The following is a 25139-nucleotide window of genomic DNA, read 5'->3' on the forward strand; positions in this document are numbered from 1 at the left end:
CATCAAAAATCTTTGAAATCAAATAATTTTGAAATTGTACCCTCCAACTTAAAAAGATAATTTACACAAGTTTAGTTAGTTGATCATATGAATCTTTTCACACTACCGTGTTTTGTGACTAAAGCATTGTTTAGCCTCTAAAATTTTGGGAGTATATATGACTGCTGGTGTTCAGATAGCTTATTAAGTAAGAAAAAAAGTAATGTGTATGATTATATATTTATACTAATTAGCAAGAGAGTAGTATTGATTGGATGGATGAGACATAAGCATGTAAATGGAATGGAGAGTAGAGGTGAAATATGTATGTATGATATGAGAGAGAGAGAGAGAGAGAGAATTAAAGTGGAAGAGAAATGCAAGCAGGACAGTGCACCAAGCCATTCTCATTGCAGTTAGGACACCTCTCTTTATGAGCCCTTACCCCATCCACCGCAACCTTACAACTGCCACCACACTCCAAACAAGGAACAAACCTGGCCCCACCGCAGCCCCCGCACGCTTGCCTCCCAACCCCCCTCTCCACACGTGTGGCGTTCAAAATCCTCCGGAGGCGACCCGTCTCGTTGAGCTCCACCAGCTCTTCCAGGCCCCCCACGTACCTCCCCTTCACGAACACCCGCGGCAGCGCCACCGCCACCGCCTCCCCCACCAGCTCCTTCACCTCCCTCAGGAAGCCACCGTGGAGCGAGACGTCGCGCTCGTCGAAGACCACCCTGTGCGCCTCCAGCACGTCGCGCGCCCTGTTGCACTCCTCGAAGGTCTTCCTGACGCCCCCCAACGACGTCGTGTAGAGGACCACCGTGTCGGCTCCCCCCGGGGGAGAGTTCTCCGGGAAGGCGCTGAGAGGGTCCCTGTCCCTCCATTTTGATTCCTTCTCTTCCTTCTGCCTCTCCAGCCTGTCCCGAACTATGAATATGTTATCCTGCAGCTTCTTCCCGCGAGGGCGAGGGCGAGGGAGAGGATCCACTAGTACTGTGGGTGTGGCCTTTTTTGCTTCTGGATTGGGCTTTAGTTTCCCATCTAACTCTTCCAGTGTGTGGAAGCCGAAGGACTCACTCTTTTGGGGTTCTTTGGTGATGAGGGGTTTGAGGTCTTCTAGTGTTTTTCTCACCTCCTCCCAGGGTTTAGGAGCTTGTGTTTCGTCCAGCATCTTCAGTTTGTCCAGAATTGGCTCGCCTAGAGTCTGTTTCTCCTCCTTCTCATGGGGGACGACCTGCTTCAGCCATGGCTCCTCGATGGCGTTGATGTCGAACACGGCCAAACTCGTCGCTGCCGGACGGTAAGGGACTGCTACATCCTTCGAGGAACCACACCCCATTTCGTTTTTTTCCTAACTATGCTCTATGCTCCATGCTCCATGCTCCATACCCAAAACCCAAATACATATAGGACCACCTACAACTATACCACGACTGCCTATATTTTCACCACTTCTTTTACCCCCAAAATTAATAAATGATAGTCCCATGAATTTCACCCATAACATGTTACAAATCTTCAAATTAAGTATTATTCTCTATTTAATATTTAACTGAAAAGTTTCTACTTAATTTCTCTTTTATTTTATCTATCACAAAATAATATAAATTTAGGATTTAACTAATCATATAAAAGTTTATTTATATAACTGAAAGTTAATGATAGGAACAATAATACAACATCATTTCACTAACTACTAAATAAGTATGGGTTGGCTATATGATCATACAACACCATTTAACTCAATTAACAACCAAAATTTTAGTAATATTATTTATTTTCTCTCTTAATCACTTCATCCAATGTCATTCTCAGCCACACTCTTTTTCTCTTCGTATAGGTCTAAAAATTATACAATAAATATTTTTTTCATGAGTGTCTATTGAGAGTCGAGACTTTTTTTTTTTTTTTTCATGTCCAAATCGCCTTGATTAATTCATTTTTCAAGATTTAAATTGATTGACCATTATACAAAATTTTAAATTAATAATTGTTCCGGCCAAAGGATGGACTAGGGTTTCTTCCTAGGTTAAGCCTTAGAGCCAGAACATTCAAAAGTGTAATCTACCGTCACAAACCCTATGGTTTTAGGTCTTATAGTTTTTTGTTCATGGGCCTCGTGGGTCCCGAGAATGTGGGAATTTCGTTAACCGTTTTTATCTAGAAGATATTTGGTAAATGAAGGTGGGATTTCGCCCTTGCCATCGGATAGCCTCTATATGGGGAGGTTAGATCGGCCCCTGACCGAGAAAACACATATAGAGGGGGCCAGTCGAGTCTTGGCCGAGTAAGCTCTTATAGATGAGTGGGATCGGATTATGACCGACCTGACTTATGCAGAGAAGCCAGGTCGGATGTTGACCGAGTGAACCTCTGGAGAGGGGGTCGGTTAAGGTTATAGCCGACCTGTCCTATGTAAAGAATCCAAGTCAGATTCCGACCTGGATGGTACACTTGCCTTCCAGCCCTGAGCTTATAAGGCGAGAGGGCTTAAGCCATTGCTCCTAGGGTTTATATCGAAAATAAACCGAGATATCTCACACGGTACACTTCCGGGATGAGAGGTAAGACCCACTCGGGTCCTGGCCGAGCTCAATCACGTGACCATTCTCGTGAGAAGGTCAGGTCCGATTCTAATCAGGTTCACCCTTGTGGTGGAATCAGGTCGGTCCTTTGCCGAGTACCACCACATGACGAGGTGAAAGGGGTCTCGGTCATTTTCCTACGAACCGTATTGGATGTGGGCCGAGACGGTACAATAATACATAACTATTAAACTCATAAAATTATATGCAAATATTTTTTAGTTACACAAATGTATAAACACACGCTATAATATAAAGGTTAATATATAGCAATCAGGGTAAAAGTGAAAATTAAAGAAAAATAGGAAAGGTACGTGGATGAGCTAGCAACTAGGAAGCTAATCTGCTGATAATGATAATGATAATTGAATTATGGCATACATAGGTTGATACACACGTGGACGTGGTGGACAAGTGTGATATAATATTTATGTGGCTTGGGTTGGAGGGATAATCCATGTGGTTTAGTTTGAGGAAGAGCGAGCGATGATAGCCTTATGATAAATGTGTGGCTTTCCGTTATTTACGTGGACCTCAAACAAACCCTTTCACACCTCAACGATTGAATTTTAGTTTGGTCCTACTGTGTTGCGTTGTGTGTCTATTCCTCCAAATATGCCAGTGACACCTGTGGTTCTGGAGGATCCATTGTTTGTAATGTACACAAATATCCCTCATAATATGCTAAGGACATACGATATTTCTGTTCTATTTAAGGTATTTTATGCTTCTTAACTTGGTCTGAGGTATCCAAATTGCAGGCTTGCAGCCCAGCCTTAAAGCCCATAGATACGACCAAGGATGCACTTGGAGTTAGCTATGACCTATCTATCGTTATTTTGTTTTTGGTGCCATGGTCTCATCTCTTACATATTTGAGCAAAATAAAAACCCTACTGAAATAAACAAGGCATATTACAACAAAAGAAAAGTTGAAGTAAAATTAAACTTTTCGTCTTTCTAAATGTTGCTCATTTTTAATTTAATTCATATAAAAATATAAATAATTCTTTTTTAGGAGAATCCAAACCAAGAGTAAGAAAATTATTCCTCAAAATATTTATTTAGGAGATTAACTTATTTCTAAATGCTTTCTTTATAAAAAAATATAAAGAAAGCATTGATATTAATCTAGCTTAGGTATAATGTTTATTTTGATGTAATTATGGGGTTAGTATAGGGGAAAATGCATGCCTCACTGTTGTTTTAAAAATATATTATTATTAGTTAATGATGAAACAATAAAGTGCACAGTTAATTATATAATAGTTAATAATTATGTGTATTAGTAAAGGTGTAAAAGAATTAAAAAAAATATATACATACCAAAGCACCAGGTTCTCTTTATTAGTTGGTACAAATTAAACTAAATATTATTTTGTTGTTTATTGGCAAATAGTATTCTTATGAAATACATGGATTAAAGTAGATATGTCCTCTCAACTTAAGTTTTATATATTTTCAAGAATCAAATTTTGAACACTACAAATATTAAACTGTATATTAGGATCATAATTTCAATCTTTTTATAATATATATATATATATATATATATATATATATATATATATATATATATATATTGTATCCGATCATTCGGAGATTACCTTTACCTTTAAAACTCAATGCTTAAAGAACTAGACACCAGTTGACCAATAATTAATAACAATCATCTACGCCTTTCAAAGTCAACACTTAAGAGCATGCGCACCATCCAATAGAGAATTAGATTTGGAATATCACATATGGTCAACTGAGTTAGTAAGCTTCTAGCAAGAATAACATCTAATGAAGGTTGACGATCGACACCCGTAGACTGATCTCATTCGTGTTATCACATTGCAATCTTAGGGCTTGAAGAACCTATGGGCCTCAAGCCTTTAAGCCCAATACAACAAAATCCCAAGTGTTTCCAATACGACTAAGGTGTCATTAGTATCAATCCTTCCTCATATGCACGTAACCTCCTCCCTGAGAAATTAAATAATCATTAAATAATCATAATTGTTCGGATCACATGGCTGAAATTAATTAAATTCATAACAAGCTACTGTACAGGAATCTTTATATCATCTTCAAATAGTGGAATCTATATTGAGTTTTCAATGCATTTTTTTCTTTTTGTTGGTTATTCAATGTTATGTTAGATTTAAGAACTCTTTTTTTTTTTCAATAATAAAATCTAAATTGAGTTCATAATTCACTTTAATTATGAGTTCTACAATAATTTATTTTCTTCCTTTTTTGTTGCAAGAAAACATTTCTTATTGATTTTTATAGAAGAATCAAATCTACATATGAAAGTCTCGTCACTTCAGTTTGATGATAAAAAAAAAATATGAATTGGTTCTTATTTTAAAAACGTGTATAAGAACCTCTTATCAGAAATGTATGTGATTTAGAATAAATAAATGCAAACTATGTTATTGTTTAACTAGTCGTTATTAATGTTACACTTGCACCTCCAATTTGATAAACTTTTGAGATTTTTTAGAAATAAGCAAAATAATTTTTTTAGTTGAATTATAAGCTTAAATCTACTTTTAATTTTCACTGTTTCGTGACTGCGACTGTACAATTGGGTATCTCAAAAAATTTCATTACAAATTTGTTCTCCTAATTTTTAAAATTAATTAATGTTGAAAAATAATTCCTTACGGATTACTTATACTTAGTTAGTAACGTAGAAAAATAATATTATTAAAAATTAAATTATTTTAAAAAAATTGTAAAAAATAATTGTAATAATAAAAAAAACTTCTTTCTTCAATAAAAAAATAATGCAATCCCTCACATAGAAGTTAAGTTAGTGTAATTAAGTAACGGTTAGATATTATTACTCATATATATATATATTGTTTAATTTCAAAAACCTTGAGACCAGATTCACAAAAAAAATTTATGAAAAACTAAAATTATACATTCACCAAATTATAGAATGAAAAGTAAATTTAAATATAAATTAAAATGTTAGGATCCCAATGGCATTTACATGTTTTAAAATGGTGGCATATTAGACAAACGTCACGGACCAAATAGACAAAAAAGAAGGTCCCGTGAAGGCATCTAGTATTTCTTACTAACCCTACTTGATGCCTCTTCGCCCATACATCGAACCTATGTGAGCTATCATGTTTTACATTTCAGAAAAATTCCCCTGCCTCCTTATCCAAAACCAATTCAAGTCCCGACAACAATATGGGATTTTTCTTCTCTTCTAAGTAAAAATTCAATGAATAAATTTTCAATCTCATTTTTAAAATATAAATAAGTTTCATATCAATAAAATAAAAAAAAAATAACAATTTATAAAACACATATATTTTAATGATTAAAAGACTTTTAAAATAATAACCAAAAATAATATTTTTACAAAATATCCCATTAGACAAATATCATAAATAATTCCATCAATATTTTATCATATCACCCTTGTCTCTTTGTACCCGATAAAACCATTCCTTTCTTTTCTTAAACCAAAGAGAAATTGAATTAGAATAAAAGAAATTGAAAAAGAGTTTTTTTTTTTTTATAAGAAAAATTGAAAGAGTTATATATAACGGAGAGAAATAGAGGAAGAAAATGGTTCATATAATGAGAATGAGAAGAAAAAAATAATTTTATAAAATATACTTTACAGTATAAATAAGTGGTATCCAACCTAAATACTTGCATCTTTTGTATAACTTTTAAAAAGTGACGATAATATATTTAACGAATCATTTTTAATTATCACCATGCGCAAAATTTGTTCGGTTAAGCGACAATCACATGTACAAATTAGTGACATGATAAAAAAAAATGTCATGTAAAAGTGGCAGCAAAAGGAAAGTTACTGGCTTCTTTTAATATTTTTGGAATTGAAGATCCGAAGCAGAAGAAAAGCATGGAAACAATTTGACGAGGGTAAAAAGGAAAGAAAAAAACATGGAGGGGTAGAGTAGAGTATTATTCGAAATGAATGCAGAGCCTCTGGCGCGGATATTTGAAATAAATCTGCTTCTCAGGACTCAGGTGTTTGATTCTGAATATTAAAATTGAGAATCCACCTCTTATTCTGTTGTTTTCCCTTTGGATCAGTCATCACGGATACAGCACTTGTCAAAGCAGTTCCTAACGGTCCAATTTCACATGCGCGCCGCTAAGTAAAATACACCAATAAAAATAAACAAGCCCAAAGAGCACAGTAACGTGGGGTGACACTATAAGGACAAGTTCTCGCATTAGAAATTTCAAATGTTCTAACTTAAATATAACATTGAATTGAACCATCAAAACACTGAAATCTAGCAAATGGGGAATTGCTCAATCAAGGGTGGTACCACTGGAGAGTGTCACCACTCTATTCGTGTTATGTGTGACAGTGGTGCCATTCTACAGTTCAAAGCTCCTAAAACAGTGGCTCAAGTGCTTCAAGATTACCCGGGTTATGGTGTTTTCCGCCAGGGTCATGCCTCTTCACCTTTGCCAGACCAAGAGAGCTTAAGCTATGGTCTTTTCTATTATCTTCTTCCCCTTAAGGAGGTCCAAGTGGACCAAAAGAGTTGCTGTGACAACCTTGGAGTCTCAGAACAAGCGTGCAAGTCTGCAGCGTGTGATTATGTTGAGAGTTTGTCAAATGGGTCAGCGCTTGAAGTGCTGCCATCGGCTAAGAATGGTGTGTGGAGAGTGAAGTTGGTGATTGATCCTAAGCAACTAGAGGAGATTTTGTCCGAGCAGGTGAATACTGAAGCACTGATTGAGAAGATGAGAATGGCTGCAACTACATGTGCTACTAATAGTCCTTCAAGGAGCCCAACCATGAGCCCTTGGAAAGTGGGGTGGAAGACAACACTCTTCAGTGGGAAGATTGCTAAAAACACTGCCACTCCAGGGTCAAATTTCTATTTGGGTTCTTGTTAGGGAAAGCTTTTCTAGCTAGTATAGTATATGCAGAAAGCGTGTATGTAGTATGTTATGTCAGGTTTTCCCTAACAAACAGGTATATTTGGACGACCTGTCCAAATATCAATGATATGATATGGATGTAAGGAATATTAAACATTTTTCAGTCTGATAGCGTTTCCAGGTTTTTGTTTCTGCTTCTTACCACACAAAAGGGTCACAAGACTAAAAAAAAAAAGCAATCAATCATCATCAGCATTAACTAGGTAACACCATAAATGAATTTGGATTGACGATTGAGTAGATTTAATGCGTTTTAAGAATTCAGTTGCCTTGGATTGCCTTACCAATTGGCAACACACAAACAAGTAATACTCATTCATGTGCTCACAGTAGATATAAAGTCCTGTCACTAGATTACTTTAAAGGTTTTATAAGAATGGCCTAAGTGCAGCGTTTCACAAGTTCAATTTTCTATGAAACACTAATCATCTAAACTATTTTTCCCATCTCCCTAGGCTAAACCAATAAATAATTCTTATTTATTTAATATTTTGATATACCTAAAAATCTCACATTACTTGAATAATATTTTAAAAACATCTATCCTTAATTCACTAAAATGTCTTTTCAAAAATAGTCCAACAAGTGACAAAGTAGATAATATTTCAAACATGATAACTCTAACTATACCGTGACTTAAGTACAATACGCTGGTTTGAAGACATAATTGAGGTGTATCAGGCCCATGTGTTGGTTGAGAAGCTGGTTTGAAGACATTCTTGAGGTGTATCAGGCCCATGTGTTGGTTGACAAGACTAGTTGGACTGCATCTGGTGTTTGGACATGAGTCATTGGGACTCATGTCTAAATGCAGTCTAGACGACATGGCCCATGCACAAATGGATCAACTATGCTGAATTCCCAACATTCAAATTTCATGTATCAGTCTTGCCGTAACCCACACTGTCGTTAATATCTATTAACCTTGTGATGTTTGAAAAACAAAACAAATGGTAAAGATTTTGCTTTCACTCCCTCTCTGATTGCAGACTATCCAATTCCTATAATCTACTTAATATTTTTTTTCCCAGGGGACAAAATAACATTACCTAGTGGAACAAAGTTTTGTTGTTATTGGACAAAATAAAACAACTGTCCATACTCATCACTATCAGTAGTTTGCACCATAATCCAATGTTTTTGCAGCATAATTTGCATATTACCGAATTCAATCCAAAACTACCGCACACAACCAAGTACTAACAGGAAACAAGCTTGTATCTAGCAAATGCTGAGACAACTTCAGAAACTGAGTTAACACGATATTGAAGGAAATAGCATAATAATGTATTCAGTTTAGACTTGCTCAGGAGTCATCCTAAAATGGCTCTACGCGGTTGCAGAGCACTTAAACATACATGATTCACAGTGACATCAAGTCCTTTAATTTAACAAAATGGTCCAGTATCAAAAGGGAACCATGTTGCAGGATATCCCCAAAAAGAAACAAGCAAAGCCACATCACATCATTCGTGAGCTGAGACGTCAACTTAGTATGTCCATGATATTAGGTATGAATACTTTAATAGCGTGACTCCATTTTCTTGATGGCTTTCTCTATGGCAGGCACATTCTTCTTAAAGGCTGACCACTGCTCCTCTGTCAAACTTATTCCTGAAAGACAAAGAAAGTCAGGATTCAAAACAAACTTCAATTACTGATCGGCAAATCAGTATCATGTGTTCAATAAGGAAACGAAATTGCTACTAGCAGCAGGTCCAGCACTAGTCTGAAACAGTGCAACAAATCTTACTTTTTTCATAGTTCTAGGTTAGATAAGAAAATTTAAAATTTTATCAGGAACATATACTTATCCGGGTATCCACAGATACAAAATTTTCATATTCTATATATAGAATAGAAGCTTTTATGTTTCTTGGTAAAAATTTCTGTTTATCAATCCACACATGGGCATTACAACTAGCAACAGCAACATCAAGTTGAGAAAATCAAAACAAAGAACAGTACTAATACTAATCTCACTACAGCATAGGGGTAGTGTTTCACATCACACAAGAATGCAACACGAGAGACAAATTTGCATAACTTTCATGCTAAGCTACAGATTAATTTCTTAACTAAATGAATTTTGGCATCACGACTGCAACACTGAGGCTTCTACCTAGTCAAATTGGCAACATAGAGTGGATAGGCATAGTTCAGTGAAAAATGAAACCTTAAATTGAACACTGATAGTTTAAATTCAAGACATTTTAATGATCTGTGTGGGGAATAAATACATACCAGTCCAATTAACATAATGAAGTAATGCAGAGAGAGGGTACCCCAACTGTTACTTAGATACAGCCCATTTTCGTCCTACACTCCTACAGTTTCAAGGCTAATCTTCTTTTTTTGTATACAATAGAGACACTGATATAGTGATATTAGAACCTATTACCTTGTGCAAAAACTACCTAAATCTCAAACTACTAACCCGACCTTAGTGGATTGATTTCAAAACTAATCTTAATAGATAACTAAGTCCACAAACATTTTTTTATGCGCCCATCTAGACCTTATTGTGAAATGCTGAACTTGAACCGAAACTGAAGATATTTGAAACAGAAATACAACCATGCATTATAACAGGCTATACCCATGGCTAATGCCTTTGAATTTGAATGCATTGCATACGGAAGGAATGCATAAAACATTACACAACACGAAATCAACATAATTATCATAAACAATCCCAAAAAATGCTCTGAGATATCATAAAATGTCTACAATACATTGAACATTACTGAAGGATGTGTTCAGAAACCCCTGGCCATCAGAAAGGAACGTTTTTTATTGTCCCCCTCCCTGCTAATTAGCGTAAATTTAATGACAAGGATTAGGACATGGTTGAAACTTAAACCCTGCAACCAACCCTATTTGCAAAATTTAAAAAAATGAAAGCTTTCAGACCCCCCACAATCCAAAACCGATTTCCCTTTCCACATAGAATCAGGAGAATCGAAAAAGGGCATAAAGGAAATAAATAGCAAAAGTAACCTTTGGAAGTAGGAAGCTCCTTGCCATCCTTTTTATAATACTCCCGAATGGAGACCAACGTTTTCCCTCTGAAATCCTGAATCGTCACCTTTCTCTTATCTGAAAGCTAAAATCCCAAAATTGAAAGAAAAAAAAATGATTTAGCCGAGCAACCCTTTTTCCATTGCCACCTGTAAAATGAGCAAAAGGGTTTAAGAGGAAAGACAGATGAAAATACCCTGCAAATGATGAGATCGCCATCGTCATTGTACTCCTTGCCCTTGGAAACTCCTTGTTGTTGTTGTTGTTCTTCTTCTTCTTCATCATCATCATCATCATCATCGTCTTCTTGTTGCTGCTGTTGTTGCTTCTCTTGGAGAAAAGCCTCCACAACTTGTCTGACGAAGGCTTTGAAATGGGGCAGAGAAAGGTCGAGGGCAAGTTGTTGAGAGGCCTGCTTTCGAATCTTGTGCTCAGTAACCTCGTCCATGTCCGATTCTTGCAAAATCCTGCGAACAGTTTCCTCGATTCTTTCTTTCGTTTCAGAATCCATTTTTGCACTGATCTCTCTGACAGCAATGTTATGCAATGTAAACGACGGTGACACTCTTGCTCACTTAACTCTGCTGCTAAAGTTATAAAAATATGACAGTATTTTAATATTCTTATAATCAATTAATCAAAATAATGTATATCTTTCAAACGGAAAAGATAATGTATATATATAATATAACCACAATTCAAGAGTTGAATTGATAAAAGATATATTTTTTTATTTATTGATAAAAGATATATTTGTATAACATTCTTAATTCTTAATAAAATTATTATTTGTAGATGTAATCGACTGTTATAGTAATCAATTATGTGAAATGTTTTGTTTCGGTTAAATATATATTTGTTCCGTAATTTTTTTTTAGGAATTTTTAAAGATATATCTAAACTTAAAGAAAATTCTAATTTTTTTATTTATCTTTTTATAACTAACCCTTTATGAATTTCATAGTTTACAATTATTGTGATAAAATTATTTATTAATTTTTAATGATTTAATTATTAAATTAAAAATTGTTAATGCGTAAATTGAGTTAGCATATTATTAAAATTTAAAAAAATTATTTGATATTTCATTTCATTAATTCATATAGATAAATAATTATAAAAATATTTGTATACATTGATTTGAATTTATATAATAAAGTATCATATGAATTTTAAAATTTTGTAGACTTAATCTATACATTAAAAAAATTAACTTATATATATATATATATATATATATATATATATATATATATATAGAGGGAGCATATCAAGTGAGAGAGAATTTATTATGAGAGATGCGATGGTTAAAATATAACACTTAGATTAATTTTCTCTCACTGGATTAAATCCCAAATTTTCTCTCACTTGATTAATCTAAGGGGGTGTATTGGATTAGGATTTTAAAGGACTTTTTTAGTTAAAAAAAATCCTGCGGATTTTCATGACTTTTAAGATTTTGCAAGATTCTACAAGACTTAAAATCAGGATTTTAATGGATTCTGCAAGACTTTTAAATTAGGATTTTAATGGATTCTGTGGGATTTTGTGGAGTTTTGACATTTGATAAGATTTAAAAAAAAATTATACATTCAAATTTAAAAAGAGTCAAAGATAAAAATAATAAATAAAAAAAATAATGTCTAGATAAATAATAATAATAATTCTCTATAATATTCTATCCTCTTTTTATAGCATCCACTATCAATTGTAACAATTCATCGGAATCATCCTTAATCCAAGCTTCATAGTTTTCTTTCTCTTTTCATTTTTCTTTATTATTTCCTTGTGAATCTCCCATTTGAATTACTAAAACAATATATGTTAAAAAATAGTTATATAAATAATTACGGATAATAGACAAAATCAATAAAATTATATTATTATTTTTAGAAGCACACCATCATACAAGATCGAATATATTTTTGCTATCCAAATGGATCAAATACCTCAGTTATTATAAAAAAAATGTAAAAACGAAAATATAGAAACATAAGATAATTTTTTATATAAAAAAATTAGTATATTCGATACTGAAAAAATATTTAGATATATAATTTTTTTTATATAAACAGAAGTATTTAAATATAGAGAATATATATATATATATATATATATATGATAATTTTTAACGATATTTATAAATATAAATTATTCTAACAAATATTTTAACAATATTTTCTTTTTTAAAAAATAAGTTAATGAAGGCATAAATCCTAAACCCTAAAAAATTAGATATTGCAATGTCTTATGTTAATTTTCTTTTTTTAAAATATAAAAAATCTTAATTTTATAATATAAAAATAAAAAAGAAAAATTCATAGTAAAAAAAATAAAATAATTGTTGAGTCATAAAAGGAGGAGGGATAAGAGTAACAAATTCAAGGGAAAGAGAGAATTCGCAATTTTTATGCTAAGAGGGTTCTTCCCCCTACTAAGATCCATTTTTATCTCATTCTACTCACAAAAACCCTAACAAATTCATCTTATATATATATATATATATATATATATATATATATATATATATATATATATATTGTTGAGATTATGATATCAATTTCATCTTTCACCTTTTTCTTTTCTTAACGTGTATCATAAAAAAAATTACCACTTAAAAGTTAAAATTTCAAGTATTTTTTTGTGTTATATAAAGGAACAAATTCAACTACATAGAATAAAATAAAGTAAGTCAATTAAAGAGAACGAACAGAAAAATAAAACAAGTCAATGACACTATCATTTACATATTAGAGTTTCACAAAATAGGAGAATGATATGAGAATAGTATTATATATGAGCAATGAACAATAGTGTAGTATTATTAGTAGAGAAAAAATGGAGAAGACAGGAGCATAGAAAAAAAAGATGAAAAACTCACTTGAAAATTCTTAAAACACTTGAAAAATCATTTCAAACAATCCTTCAAAATCCGATGGGTTTGGATGGGATTGTTTTATGAATCTGGTATTTATAGATAACACTAGAAAGTCTTTCAAAATCCCTCTCACACAACAATCATTTAAAATCCTTAAATTTTTGAATACCAATGGATTGTTTTTAAGTTGTAAAAAATCTCAAATAAATACCAGTGGATTTTAATGGACTCTTTAAAAAATCCTAAAAATCCAGATTGAATACCACTGGATTGTTTTTAAGTGACATAAAATCCTGATTGAATACCAATGGACTTTTTTACTCAAAAAAAGTCTTTTAAAATCCTATGAAATCCTAAACCAATACACCCCCCTAAGAGTTATATTTTAACTCTTTCATCTCTCAAAATAAATTCTCTCTCACTTGATATGCTCCCTCTATATATATATATATATATATATAGGAGGGTTCAAACGACACCGGTGTAACTTTTACTAAGTGTTACACCACTCAATAACTTTATATTAATTTTGAATTTTGAAAATCTAACCGTTAGATTGAAAGTTCATATCTCTTAGATCATATATATTAAATTTTGTTAAATTTGAACAACAACTTGAAGGTATTCAAACTGTTCATATTTTAGTGTATTTTGAAATGAATATATTACGTCAATTTTGTTTTATGAGAATGAAGTATCAAATTATTTTGGATTAATATAAAATTTTGTATATATGATCTAAGAGATATGAACTTTCAATCTAACGGTTGGATTTTTAAAATTCACATTTAATATAAAAGTTATTAAGCGGTGTAACACTTAGTAAAAGTTATACCGGTGTCGTTTGAACCCTCCTCATATATATATATATATATATATATATATATATATATATATATATATATATATATATATATATATATATATATATATATATATATATATATATATATCGATGAGAGGACAAAAAAAAGGGATTGTGGTTGGAGTAGAATAGCTGGTAGTGAAGACATGAGATGATAGAAGAAAGAAACTAAGCTAGAGAAAGCTGGAGAAAGGATAGGTGGAGAAAACTGTTCGTCAAACAAGTTGTGGAGGCTTTTCTCCAAGAGAAGCAACAATAGCAGCAACAAGAAGACGATGATGATAAATAAGTATACTTATACTTACTCCACTTAGTAACTCATGTTCTATATCAATTTTTAACGATCTATCCATTAAATTAAGAGTTCTTAATATATAGATCAAGTTTAGAGTTTCATTTTAAAAAAAATGAAAACTATTTGATTATCTATTTCATTAGTTCAATTGATGGATAATAATAAAAATATTATATACACGAATTTGAATTAACGAAACAGAGTATTAAGTGATTTTACACACACATATATATATATAAGGGATTGCTTCATACTTCACCCCTTTTTTAGTTGGGGTACATTAGCAATTTACACAAAAAAAATTGGATTAAAAAATCATTTTTTCAATCAATTACTTACAAAGGTATTAGAGTAATTCAAGATATATAACAATAAGATTTTAAAAAAACTTATCTCTCCTCCCTCGGTTTATGTACTATAATTCTCCATAGTTGTCCTAATTAGCTTGATGTTCTTTTATCCTTTAATTTGGATTTTTAATGTGTAGCTTTGTCTTTAGTGTTTCAACCCTCATTCCCCATTTTCATTGTCACAAATTACATATTGCAACCTCTTTTTTCAATACGGTGACTAATTATGGAGAAATTGTCTACTCTCCAACATCAAGAAAAATAATTCACAATTATGTTTGATAATTGACTTTATTTGATCATGACAAAGTGAGATGTATCTTGCTAGGAAAGTACTAGTTAGCAAAATTTATTTTCTTATTTTTGTGCGTGAGTTATCATTCACAATGAAATAAATAAATAATAAAACATGATATTCAAGTTTTTTTCTTCTAATTATCATTGACATGTACAACATGTTGCAATGTCTTATTTCTCATGACGCTAGATTATGAAAATGTTCTTAAATTTAATAAGAAAAATGATTTTGAAGTGTTTTCTATGTATATTTTTAATCTTTCTCTTAATATCTTTATTTACTTGGAGTTTAATAGCCTTGAAAACAATGAATTGCTAAATTAAAATGAAGAAGGAGAAGCATGCTCAACCATGATTTAGGTGAGGAAAAACATGATGGAAAGATCATATCAATGAGAGGACAAAAAAAAGGATAAAAAAAAAGGGATTGTAATTGGAGTAGAATAGTTGGTAGTGAAGACGTGAGATGAAAGAAGAAAGAAACTAAGTTGGAGAAGGGATAGGTGAAGAGAGGAAAAATTTTCTATTTTATTTTTTAACATATATCCTAAATTAGTTAAATACCTTTACAAGTAATTAATTAAAACAAAAGAGAATGTTTTTTTGTCCTAAAATTTGGTGTAAGGTGTTAATGTACTCAAACTAAAAAGGAGTATTAGATTGTTAGTAATCCTAATTTCCCTCGCCCCACATATATAAAGAGATTCACTTATTCTAAGAGTACGTTTACCTAGATTTACTCTACTCAATAATTTATGCTCTACATTAAATTGTTGAATTAATTTTTTTTTAATGTATAAATCAATTCTATAAAATATTAAAATTTAAAAACTATTTGATATTATGTTTAATTAATTCAAATCAATGTATAAAATATTTTTATAAATATTCGTCAATTTGAATTAATAAAATAAAATATTCAATAATTTTCAAATTTTGTAAAACTTTGCAAATTTCATCTATGCATTAGAAACTTTTAATTTAATAGTTAGATTATTAAAATGGAATAAATGTATCAAGAGTATTCAATAAAACATGTTCTACTTCAAATTTAAATCATCTAACTGTCAAATTAAAAATTTATAATACATACATCAAATTTGTAAATTTTTAAAAAAATTGAAAATTATTTGATACCCCGTTTGATTAATTCAAATTGACATATAATCATAAAAATATTTTATACATTAATTTGAATTAATTAAATAAAATATCAAATAATTTTTATATTTTTTAATATTTTATAATTTTTTTTATATATTAAGATTTTTTAATTCAATAATTTGATCGTTAAAATTTAATATAAAACATGAGTAAAATAAGTCTAAATAGATTTACTGTTAAAACCTTCTCATATATATATACACACATAAAAAGGTATTTAAGCAACTTGATTTAGTAGATATCTACTAATACAGATATTATTACATCTATCTTTTTTTTAATATAAAATATATGTACTTGTTATTTGTAAGTATTCATTTAAATCATCTTTTAATTATCTATAATGAATTTTATCGGTAGATATGTGGAATTTTTTTCCCCATCCCTACTTGGAATTTCTCTCAAATTAGAACTGTAAACCCGTGCAAAGGTAGCCTAAAAAAGATGAGAGAAAAAAGAAAATAAGCGATAACAAGTGGAAAAAAAAAAAAAAAAAAGTGGACATGCGATATATTAGACAGTAACGAGTAGTGACAGCCGAAGAGATTTATATTAATATAGATAAGTTCACAAACATGAGGTTAATACTAATCACTGTGGAGCATAAACTTGACTGAAAATTTTGGTGCACATCGAAAAAGAGTATGGTTGGATAAAAGTTAAGAACATGTATTTGAAAATTACGACTACGGTACCAAACGAAGAAGAAATAACTTGTTATATGGCATCACCCTATTTCCCAATGCAATTTATAAGACGTACATAGACTTCCATAATCCTTGCAGAATATTGAATTTAACATTTGTAGCAGACCAAAACATCACCGACATTTTATTTACCCCATCCTCCTTAAAGCTCTTGCTTTTGCCATCTCAATAAATCGACGACTGAAAAGTTTATCTCTTAGATTTCTTCGGACCTTCCTTTTTGTTACTGTAAAATTAGGCACCATTTTACAACACAAGTTAGAAGCAACAGAGGTATATGAATGATCACAAAATTATGACAAATAGAGCTCAGATTTTCTAACAGCATGTCACGTCATCTTAACTCACTCTCGAAAGATCAATACACAACTTTGAACAATAATTTAGCCAATTCAGATACTCTAATTTCTCCTCTGGCATACGATTTTTCCTTGAACAACAAAATGGAAACAAACCAAGACACTTGCATAGCAAATAGTTGTTCCCAAGCTTTCCAATTATCTGTATAAGCTTCAAAGCATGTATAATCAACCAGATGCAAAATAAGAATGTGTTTCTGTGAAAATCAAAGTAGCATGCAGGTCTCAGAATAACACAAATGACTTCTAATCAATTAAGCCAAGAATGCCAGTAACCAATCCCAACCAGACATTCCAAATTAATAGTTGAGGCTTTCGATAATCAAACAAAAGACCACACCTGCACCAAAATTTGCTTGTATTTGTCGAACAGATACTCTTCTCAAAAGGGTAAAACTCGGGCCTTTATTTTTTAACCTTGGTTTTGGACATTCTTATTCAACATACCTTGGAGCTAGTGCTTCAATGCATTTGGTAAATGGTACAGTTCTAGTAGGAACGTCTGAAGAGGAAATAAAATGTAACCTGAAGGCTGAAGCTATGGGTTTCTGCTTAAGTAGGCATAAAATGGAGTACAACATGGAAGTAAAGTTCAGTAAGATACGTGCTAGCACTGGCTTGAAGGTGAAATTTGGAAATCAAACCATACAGTTGGGTATCTTGGATCCATCATACAAACTACAGAGTGATGTAAATCCTAGGATTCAAACCAAGTAAAATCACGCCTGTGATTGTTGAGTTTCGGACTTTGAACACATGACAAAAAAGTCCGATAGAAGTCCCAGTTAGAAGAATTGATCAAAAGGAAGATAATTGGTTAAAGTTAGAGGTAGACCAAGAGAGATTTAGAGATAGAGTATGAGACCATGAATATGAATTTGGAATCAAATGGCATCTCAGAAGAATTGGTTTAGGACAAAACCAGGTAGTGTTGTTTGAATAATGAATTCACTAAATAAATCCAACTTGGTGGGAAAAGACTTGGATTGTGCTTGTTGATACTCTTCTCAACAACAATAATATTTCACCCAACTAGGGTGAGCACACAATACCATTGTTCTCAGCCAAATACCAAATTTCTATAGATAAATTCAGCATGAGATTCTTTATAATAATTAGTGAGATCGAAGTTTTTCGTGTTTTTATATTTTATTTAATAAAAATATTTAAGAATTACTAATATTAATTAGATCAATTAGTATTATTTTTGATTCTCAAACCTTAAGGCCTTGAGTTTCGAATCTTATGTTTGTAAAAATAGTTAATTTTTAATAATATTTTTTATTATAAAAATTAAAATTTAAGGGTAAAGCTATCTAAAAAAAATGTGTAGACTAAATCAAACTATCACCTTTATATATGTTATAGATTATAGATTTTCTCTAATATCCTTGATTTTCTTCTACCCTTTTTCACAAGGCTAAAAACAGCTACTTTCCTATTCAGTGTCTCCATTAATCTTCTTTACACATGTCCAAACCACCTTAATTGATATTGTGTCATCTTCTCCTCAACAGGTGACACGCTAATATTTCATCTTACACAATTATTCTCCATCTTATTCATACATCCATTTTAACATTTTCATTTGTTATTGATACTCTTCTCAAAATGATTGAATATGAAAGCCATCAAAAGGTGATATTTGAATCCCAAGAAGTAAGATAAGACATAGTGAATGTTATACTTACTTTAGGAATGAATGCTGAAAATTTATTTATAGCATATATAATAGTGTTGTTGCAGGTTTCATGAACTATTAGTTAAGTACTTAAGTTGTAAGAAAGACTAAGATCCAAGATGGAAGATTGGGTGTCCATTTATCAGAAGGAAACCACACATTATACCTTGGGTTTGAGTCAGTGGCAGTTCCCACAGAGGGTGCTCCACCACGTCCGAAGGCAACCTCGTCCATGCTTTGTCCTTGTCGCCTATACCTACCGCCAGATGCCACAAATGCCGGGCATGGCCTGTAAGCCTTTATGGGCCACCACCCAAAGCCCGGTACTGTTGCTATTCCACCCTGAATTCTTCCTTCACCATTGCATTCTTTCTCCACTTCTTCTCTCCCACATGCCTTGCAACCACTGCGAAAAAACACCTCAAATTAGTTGCAGTCTATAAAGAAAAAGATCTAAACACTATTTTCATGGTACATGGAATTATGATGGCAAATCAAATCATTGCACCTCGCGTATTCTGATTGACCAACAACGGGAAGCTCATCTGCTGAAGGTGAAGGACCCTCTTCGATAACAGAAGTTGGAGTGGAAGGAGAGCATAGAGGAACGGTTAACTTGGAGGAAGAAGAAAAAGAAAGAGAAGGGTAAGTGGGAGTTGGCCACGAGTATTTGTAGGTGCAAAACTGAGGCGTCGGAACTGAGAAAACAGATATTGTCATTCTCTCTCCTCTCGTGCTCTCTGTCTGGTGGATAACGTGCACCACTACTTTAATTTGATTAACTTCTCCAAAATGTGAGGCTGCTAAGTGCTTACGAGGTGGCCACTTCACACTTCACAACTTGTTACTAGCATCTCACCAGGAATAAGTTACCTGGGCAGGCTCCGACAAGTATTATTGAAAGTTTTGTCAAACATTCATGTATCGTATTCAAGGTTTATTATAGTTAATCAATATCGAAATTATCCGTTAACGATTCTTTTAACAACTTAACAAAGAAAAAACGGTTCTTATAACAAACAAATTAACTTTCGCTAACATTTCTTAGACCGTGATTTTACTTGATTATCTTCAAAGACTGATGAATGCATTCTGTTTGGAAAATTACCGCACATTTTCAAATTATACTTTCTTCGTTTTTGTCTGTGACATCCAAAATTTGTTAATCATCGCCTTGTCGGAGATTTAAGTAAAAGCAGTACTTGTCGGACCACCAATTGTGAATCTCTCATAATCATGCTTTACAATAAAATCATGATTTGGTTAGAGCATATGATTCAAAATTCAACTCAGGAAAAAGATGCACCCTAGTACTACTAGGATGCACGACAAAAATGGAGAATGCTTGTGCAATTGCTCCCACCCCCATGACTGTTCAGCCTTGCTTTTCACAAATCTCAGTCTAAAGATTGGATGCCTGCGAAGTGCTGATCCAACGTATCATTCACAGGTAACCCCTCTCCACCCACCTTTTTGTGTTTACTTTATAATCCAATTACTGTACTTATAACTCTTTTTCTGGCACCATTGCAACTTCCTGTCTTATATACAGTGTAAAAATGAAACTAAAATTGGAAACTAAAAAAAGGATCTTCCAAAGAAATCACGAAAATTTCAAGCATCTTGCTTCTGCAATTAAAACCACCTTTTGTAACCAGTATCAGTCATAACAATGTATCATCTCTCTCACTATTATCCATGCACAATCTGATGGTCCACCTCCCCATTCATCACAGAACTGTGATGATGAACCATATACCATCGTCCATTATGAAACTCAAAAACATTGGTCATATTGAATGGTCCTGTATCCATGTCAACGTATGTTTTCATGGTAACCCAAGCCATGTCTGTCAAGACACGGGCACGTACATCTCGAACCTGAAAGTTCAACCCTTGCTCCCAGTTGAATACGATTTGCCAACTCTGCATTACTGCATTATACCTGTATCATGGATGAATATGTTACTGAATGCAAAATTGCCCGCCAGTAAGGGAGACATTGGATTAAGGTAAAAAAACATGGATACATAATTCCACATGCTTGCAAGAACTTAAAAAAGAATTATAATATGGAATAGAATAAACATGATTTTTTTCCAATATCACAAATATTCTATCATATGTTCAAAGTGCTTATATCTCTGGAGTATCAAGTTCCACAGTAATGCAAAACCAGTATTACGGGCCAGAAACTAGTTACTCTAGGGTTTCAATCAAAATATCCAAGTTAATAGACTTTTGCACCACCATATTGCTTACATGTGTCTCTGCACTAGGGAGACACCCCGTCTTAACAGAATTAAAAAAAAAGGAGAAAAAGAGAAGGGAACCAAATGAAAAGATGTTTTTCTTATCCCCAAAAATCAGTGCTATATGGGATGAAACTTTGCACAGGTAAGAATAATATATTTCATTTCTGATCCGAATAAGAGACCAGCTGTACAGATTTAAATTATCAATAAAAAAATTAAATTCAATGACCTGTATCAAATATAAGCACCGAAGAAATTTTTCCAATTTGATATATATGGGATCCAATAAACAATCTCCTCAAGTATCACAGCATATAAAATTCATGCCACAACAAGAAATAAACATGAACAGCACGTCCAAAAATACAAAAGAAGATATTCTTACAAAATGGATACGTTAACACAAAGCAGACTAACTACTCAAGAAACAAAAAAATCTTACCCAGAAAAGAGTTCTCCTGAGGCATGAATGCACTTCACATAATCTGCATTCAGCCAAAAACGACTCATTGCTGGAAGAGACTTATCTCTTACAATGTTGAAGAATTCTGTATTAATATTCACAATTGCTCTTGTTGCAGCATAGTAAGCTTTCCACCCATTAGTGGGTGTAACACTATCTTGTTCCAATGTGAAGTCCTAAAAACAGAAATTCAGAAATGTCATAACTAAATATACTTGGGACTAAATGAGAATGATGGAATTTGTCTAAAGAATACAATGAAAGTAATCACCTATATTCTCAGTTTGATAGGACATTAGAGCATATTTATTATTCATGTCAATTATTTTATGCCTTTATCCTACTACAAAATCACTTCCCCTCGTATTATTTCATCATTCTACTCCTCCTAAACTTCAAAACAGGGCAAAGGAAGAGAAGAAACAACACTTATTTGAAATTGTTTGTGGTGGTGAACTAAGATAAGGGAGTAATGTGCAACAGATAAATCCACTACTTTCTCCGGATAAACCCCAAAGGCAACTATGAATTTGAGGAATTCTGCAAAGCAATAGCACTACAGCATATTTAACAACATTGCAACGGACCAATCCACATTGCCTCCTATTCAGAGGTTTTGCCAAGACAGGTAATTCTACCTGTTTATTCATACTTCCAAACAGACATCAATAGCATTTTCTTCTATATAATAATCAAGGAAAAGCACACAAACAACACTTCATATGTTTTTCCATCATCTATTGTTCCAAACAGATGCAACTACTCTAAACTTAACCCAGCTTCTTGTTTTCAAGAAGCCTTATTATGGTGGCATTGCACCGAGAAGAAAGCCTCGCATACAAAACAAATGGCACTGAGATTTTACAAGATTTAAAAAGAACTCCTAACATGACTCAATTCAAAGTTTTCCGCGAACTAAAAATGAAAGAAGCAATTAGGGCCAAAAACGTAATCAACACCTATAAAAAGAAAAACAAAAAAAGAACAAGAAAGTGGAAAACCCTGCGCTGCAAGCATTATTTATGGGTACTCTACAAAAACGGTGGAAAAGAAAAGGCTAAAAAAAATAAAATTCCTAACAGTGACTAACGATTTTGGGTGTCTATTAACTACTAATTTATCATGAGACAAGAATCAAAGAGAAAGCGAAGCACGGGAATTAGAATTCACCTTGTGATAAAGGGCCTTCCAAGCATTATCATCATTGGCGGCCTTTCGCATCGAAGAATTGGTCATGGAAAGGCGACAGAGACTGGGATAATCCAAGTAACTGAGCGCGTGCGTCGTAATCTCCGGAACCAGTTCCTCCATCATGGAGGACCCCGTCCGCCGCTCCGCCAAGGGCGCCGGCGCCGGAACGGGAGAGGGCTGGAGCATTTGCGCGGCGCCGCCGTTGAGGTAGGGCGCGGCGGAGTCGGAATTGGAAGCGCAATCGCAGTGGTGCTTCCGCGGCGGCGTGAATCTCCGGGGCAGGGAGTAGGATCGGAGGAGAGAGAAGAGCGCGAAGAGGAAACAGAGCGCAGTCACGGCGACGGCGACGAGGGACGGTTCCGACAAGACAGAGAAAATCTCCATTCATAAGACATGAAAACAACTCGGCATTCGAATAACATCAAAACCCTAATTGTCTATCTGCTTATTGTGTGTATAAATAGAAAGAGAGAGAGAGAGAGAGAGGTATGTATATATATTCCTTGTGGCGAGTGAAGTGACCTTCAGTTTTGTTCCCAATTCCGAAACCCTAGTTAAGTTTGAGGGATTGAAGAGGAAGGAAAGTGGCGGTGTTAATCTCACACACTCCAACTCCAACTCCAACGTTCTGCTCTCCCTCTGCCTATTGCCTATTGCTCCGTTGGTTGGTCAAATATTACCATAACGCTTCCATTTTGTTCTTCCTCATCAAATTAATTCATTTTTCATTAGTTTAACGCCAACCTTTGCCACGCACCTTTTAATATGTTTATCCCTTTCTAAAGGGGAAGAGCCACATTGTGTCTCAATTAAAATTAATAAAACCGTCTCAAAAAATATTATATCAAATAAATTGATGCCTAAATGAGTTCATTTACTTTATAGTTAACTAGTTACATTTTTCCGTTCATGGTTATCTGAAAGGTAATAATTTACAGTGTGGAATTTACATAAAAGTATAAATAAAAAATGTAATTTACATGAGAGTAATTGAGGAATAAAAATGGACAAAAAAATGTGTACATGAAAGATGCATATCCCTTAATTAACAATATTATAGTTATAGATAGATTATAGATTATTAAATTCCATGTTTATGTTTTCTTTTTTAGAAGTCATGCTTATATATATATATAGTTTAGTTACTTCCTCTATACTTCTTTTAATAGTTTGCGTGCACATTTTTATTTGAATGAGCATATGTTCCAAGAGTTATATTGTCTCATAAGGATGTTGTTGTTAAGCTCTTGGGAAATACCATGAATTATAATATGATGAAAGAAAAACTCTCAATTATTTGAAAATTTAGAGGTGGTTTTAATATTATGGATGTTAATGGGGGCCGTCAAAGGTGATTTACACATGGAAAATTTATTTTAGGTGTGAATGATTTTTGTTTTTTTACCATTACTTGACAAAAGTGAAATGAAATCTAGATTTTGTTTCCCCATATGCTAAAATGGAAAAAGGAAGAAAAAAAAAACATGTTTCGAATATAATTCACTATTTAAATTCACTTTATTATGATGAAAGTTTTTCCTTTGATGATTGTTTTAGTGGATAGATCTATTAAGATGAAAATAAAGTTTTTTGTTCGAAGTCGATCTATAAGATCGATACAAAAATATGACTTAACGACCATTGATGCGAAATTAAGTAATAAGGCCTTCACATAATTTTTATTGAGTATGATTTTACTAGACACTTTATCATAAAATTGTATCACAAAATTCAAACTCAAAAAAATTAATGGTATCCTCAATTAGAGGCTAATATACTCATCACATGTAACATTGAATTCAATTTTTACAAATGACAAAATCAATTGTTATCACCACCTCCTGTCAAGCCAAAATAAAAATCATATTTGCATGGAGATTAACTTATTATTAGGAGGGAAAAAATGTAACACAATCAATACAAATAATATGGAAACAAAAATAAGAGTGGATTTATTTCAACTAAATATGATGCAATTTCCGTTTTCGGAGACAAGATTGAACTAATGGTCATAAAACAAATCATGGACGGTAAGTAACATTAAATCCAAATGCTGTTATAACCAAAGGCAAAAAAAAAATGACAAAAAGGTATGTTCAT

The 25139-nt window shown here is 32.8% G+C and overlaps 5 protein-coding genes across 5 annotated transcripts; 1 reads left to right on the plus strand and 4 right to left on the minus strand.

Moving 5' to 3' along the window:
- Nucleotides 1-188: 188 nt before the first annotated feature.
- On the minus strand, nt 189-1410 carry LOC109790295 (Glutaredoxin family protein). The gene has a single exon (XM_083069082.1). The coding sequence runs from the start codon at nt 1319-1321 to the stop codon at nt 341-343; it is 981 nt and encodes a 326-aa protein (XP_082925208.1). The 5' UTR covers nt 1322-1410; the 3' UTR covers nt 189-340.
- A 5223-nt stretch (nt 1411-6633) lies between these two features.
- LOC109795497 (uncharacterized) lies at nt 6634-7645 on the plus strand. Its single transcript, XM_020355025.3, has one exon. It carries the CDS (start codon nt 6860-6862, stop codon nt 7466-7468), a length of 609 nt encoding a protein of 202 aa, XP_020210614.1. The 5' UTR covers nt 6634-6859; the 3' UTR covers nt 7469-7645.
- Nucleotides 7646-8778: 1133 nt separating this feature from the next.
- LOC109789065 (RNA polymerase II transcriptional coactivator KELP) lies at nt 8779-11128 on the minus strand. The gene is made up of 3 exons (XM_020347935.2): nt 10731-11128; nt 10514-10619; nt 8779-9127 (listed from the first exon to the last, which is right to left on the minus strand). Exons 1-3 carry the CDS (start codon nt 11043-11045, stop codon nt 9036-9038), a joined length of 513 nt encoding a protein of 170 aa, XP_020203524.1. The 5' UTR covers nt 11046-11128; the 3' UTR covers nt 8779-9035.
- Nucleotides 11129-16914: 5786 nt separating this feature from the next.
- Nucleotides 16915-20182, minus strand: LOC109814746 (uncharacterized). Its single transcript, XM_020379256.3, has 3 exons — nt 19639-20182; nt 19297-19536; nt 16915-17316 (listed from the first exon to the last, which is right to left on the minus strand). Exons 1-3 carry the CDS (start codon nt 19848-19850, stop codon nt 17280-17282), a joined length of 489 nt encoding a protein of 162 aa, XP_020234845.1. The 5' UTR covers nt 19851-20182; the 3' UTR covers nt 16915-17279.
- Nucleotides 20183-20332: 150 nt separating this feature from the next.
- LOC109814711 (Nuclear transport factor 2 (NTF2) family protein) lies at nt 20333-23780 on the minus strand. Its single transcript, XM_020379209.3, has 3 exons — nt 23019-23780; nt 21828-22024; nt 20333-21075 (listed from the first exon to the last, which is right to left on the minus strand). Exons 1-3 carry the CDS (start codon nt 23421-23423, stop codon nt 20823-20825), a joined length of 855 nt encoding a protein of 284 aa, XP_020234798.1. The 5' UTR covers nt 23424-23780; the 3' UTR covers nt 20333-20822.
- Nucleotides 23781-25139: the final 1359 nt, after the last annotated feature.

This window comes from Cajanus cajan, chromosome 2, assembly GCF_000230855.2.
Source record: "Cajanus cajan strain Asha chromosome 2, NIPB_CcT2T_4, whole genome shotgun sequence".
Classification (NCBI taxonomy): Eukaryota; Viridiplantae; Streptophyta; class Magnoliopsida; order Fabales; family Fabaceae; genus Cajanus; species Cajanus cajan.

Excerpts from the sequence above, each read along its gene's own strand:
- LOC109790295 (XM_083069082.1), bottom strand. The coding sequence starts at position 1,321 with ATGGGGTGTGGTTCCTCGAAGGATGTAGCAGTCCCTTACCGTCCGGCA.
- LOC109795497 (XM_020355025.3), top strand. The coding sequence starts at position 6,860 with ATGGGGAATTGCTCAATCAAGGGTGGTACCACTGGAGAGTGTCACCAC.
- LOC109789065 (XM_020347935.2), bottom strand. The coding sequence starts at position 11,045 with ATGGATTCTGAAACGAAAGAAAGAATCGAGGAAACTGTTCGCAGGATT. Across the intron at positions 10,620-10,730 it reads GCGATCTCATCATTTGCAGG|CTTTCAGATAAGAGAAAGGT; the intron begins GTATTTTCATCT and ends TTGGGATTTTAG. Across the intron at positions 9,128-10,513 it reads GGAGCTTCCTACTTCCAAAG|GAATAAGTTTGACAGAGGAG; the intron begins GTTACTTTTGCT and ends TTTGTCTTTCAG.
- LOC109814746 (XM_020379256.3), bottom strand. The coding sequence starts at position 19,850 with ATGACAATATCTGTTTTCTCAGTTCCGACGCCTCAGTTTTGCACCTAC. Across the intron at positions 19,537-19,638 it reads GGTCAATCAGAATACGCGAG|TGGTTGCAAGGCATGTGGGA; the intron begins GTGCAATGATTT and ends GTTTTTTCGCAG. Across the intron at positions 17,317-19,296 it reads GCCACTGACTCAAACCCAAG|TAACAAAAAGGAAGGTCCGA; the intron begins GTATAATGTGTG and ends CTAATTTTACAG.
- LOC109814711 (XM_020379209.3), bottom strand. The coding sequence starts at position 23,423 with ATGGAGATTTTCTCTGTCTTGTCGGAACCGTCCCTCGTCGCCGTCGCC. Across the intron at positions 22,025-23,018 it reads GGAAGGCCCTTTATCACAAG|GACTTCACATTGGAACAAGA; the intron begins GTGAATTCTAAT and ends TTCTGTTTTTAG. Across the intron at positions 21,076-21,827 it reads TCAGGAGAACTCTTTTCTGG|GTATAATGCAGTAATGCAGA; the intron begins GTAAGATTTTTT and ends TCCATGATACAG.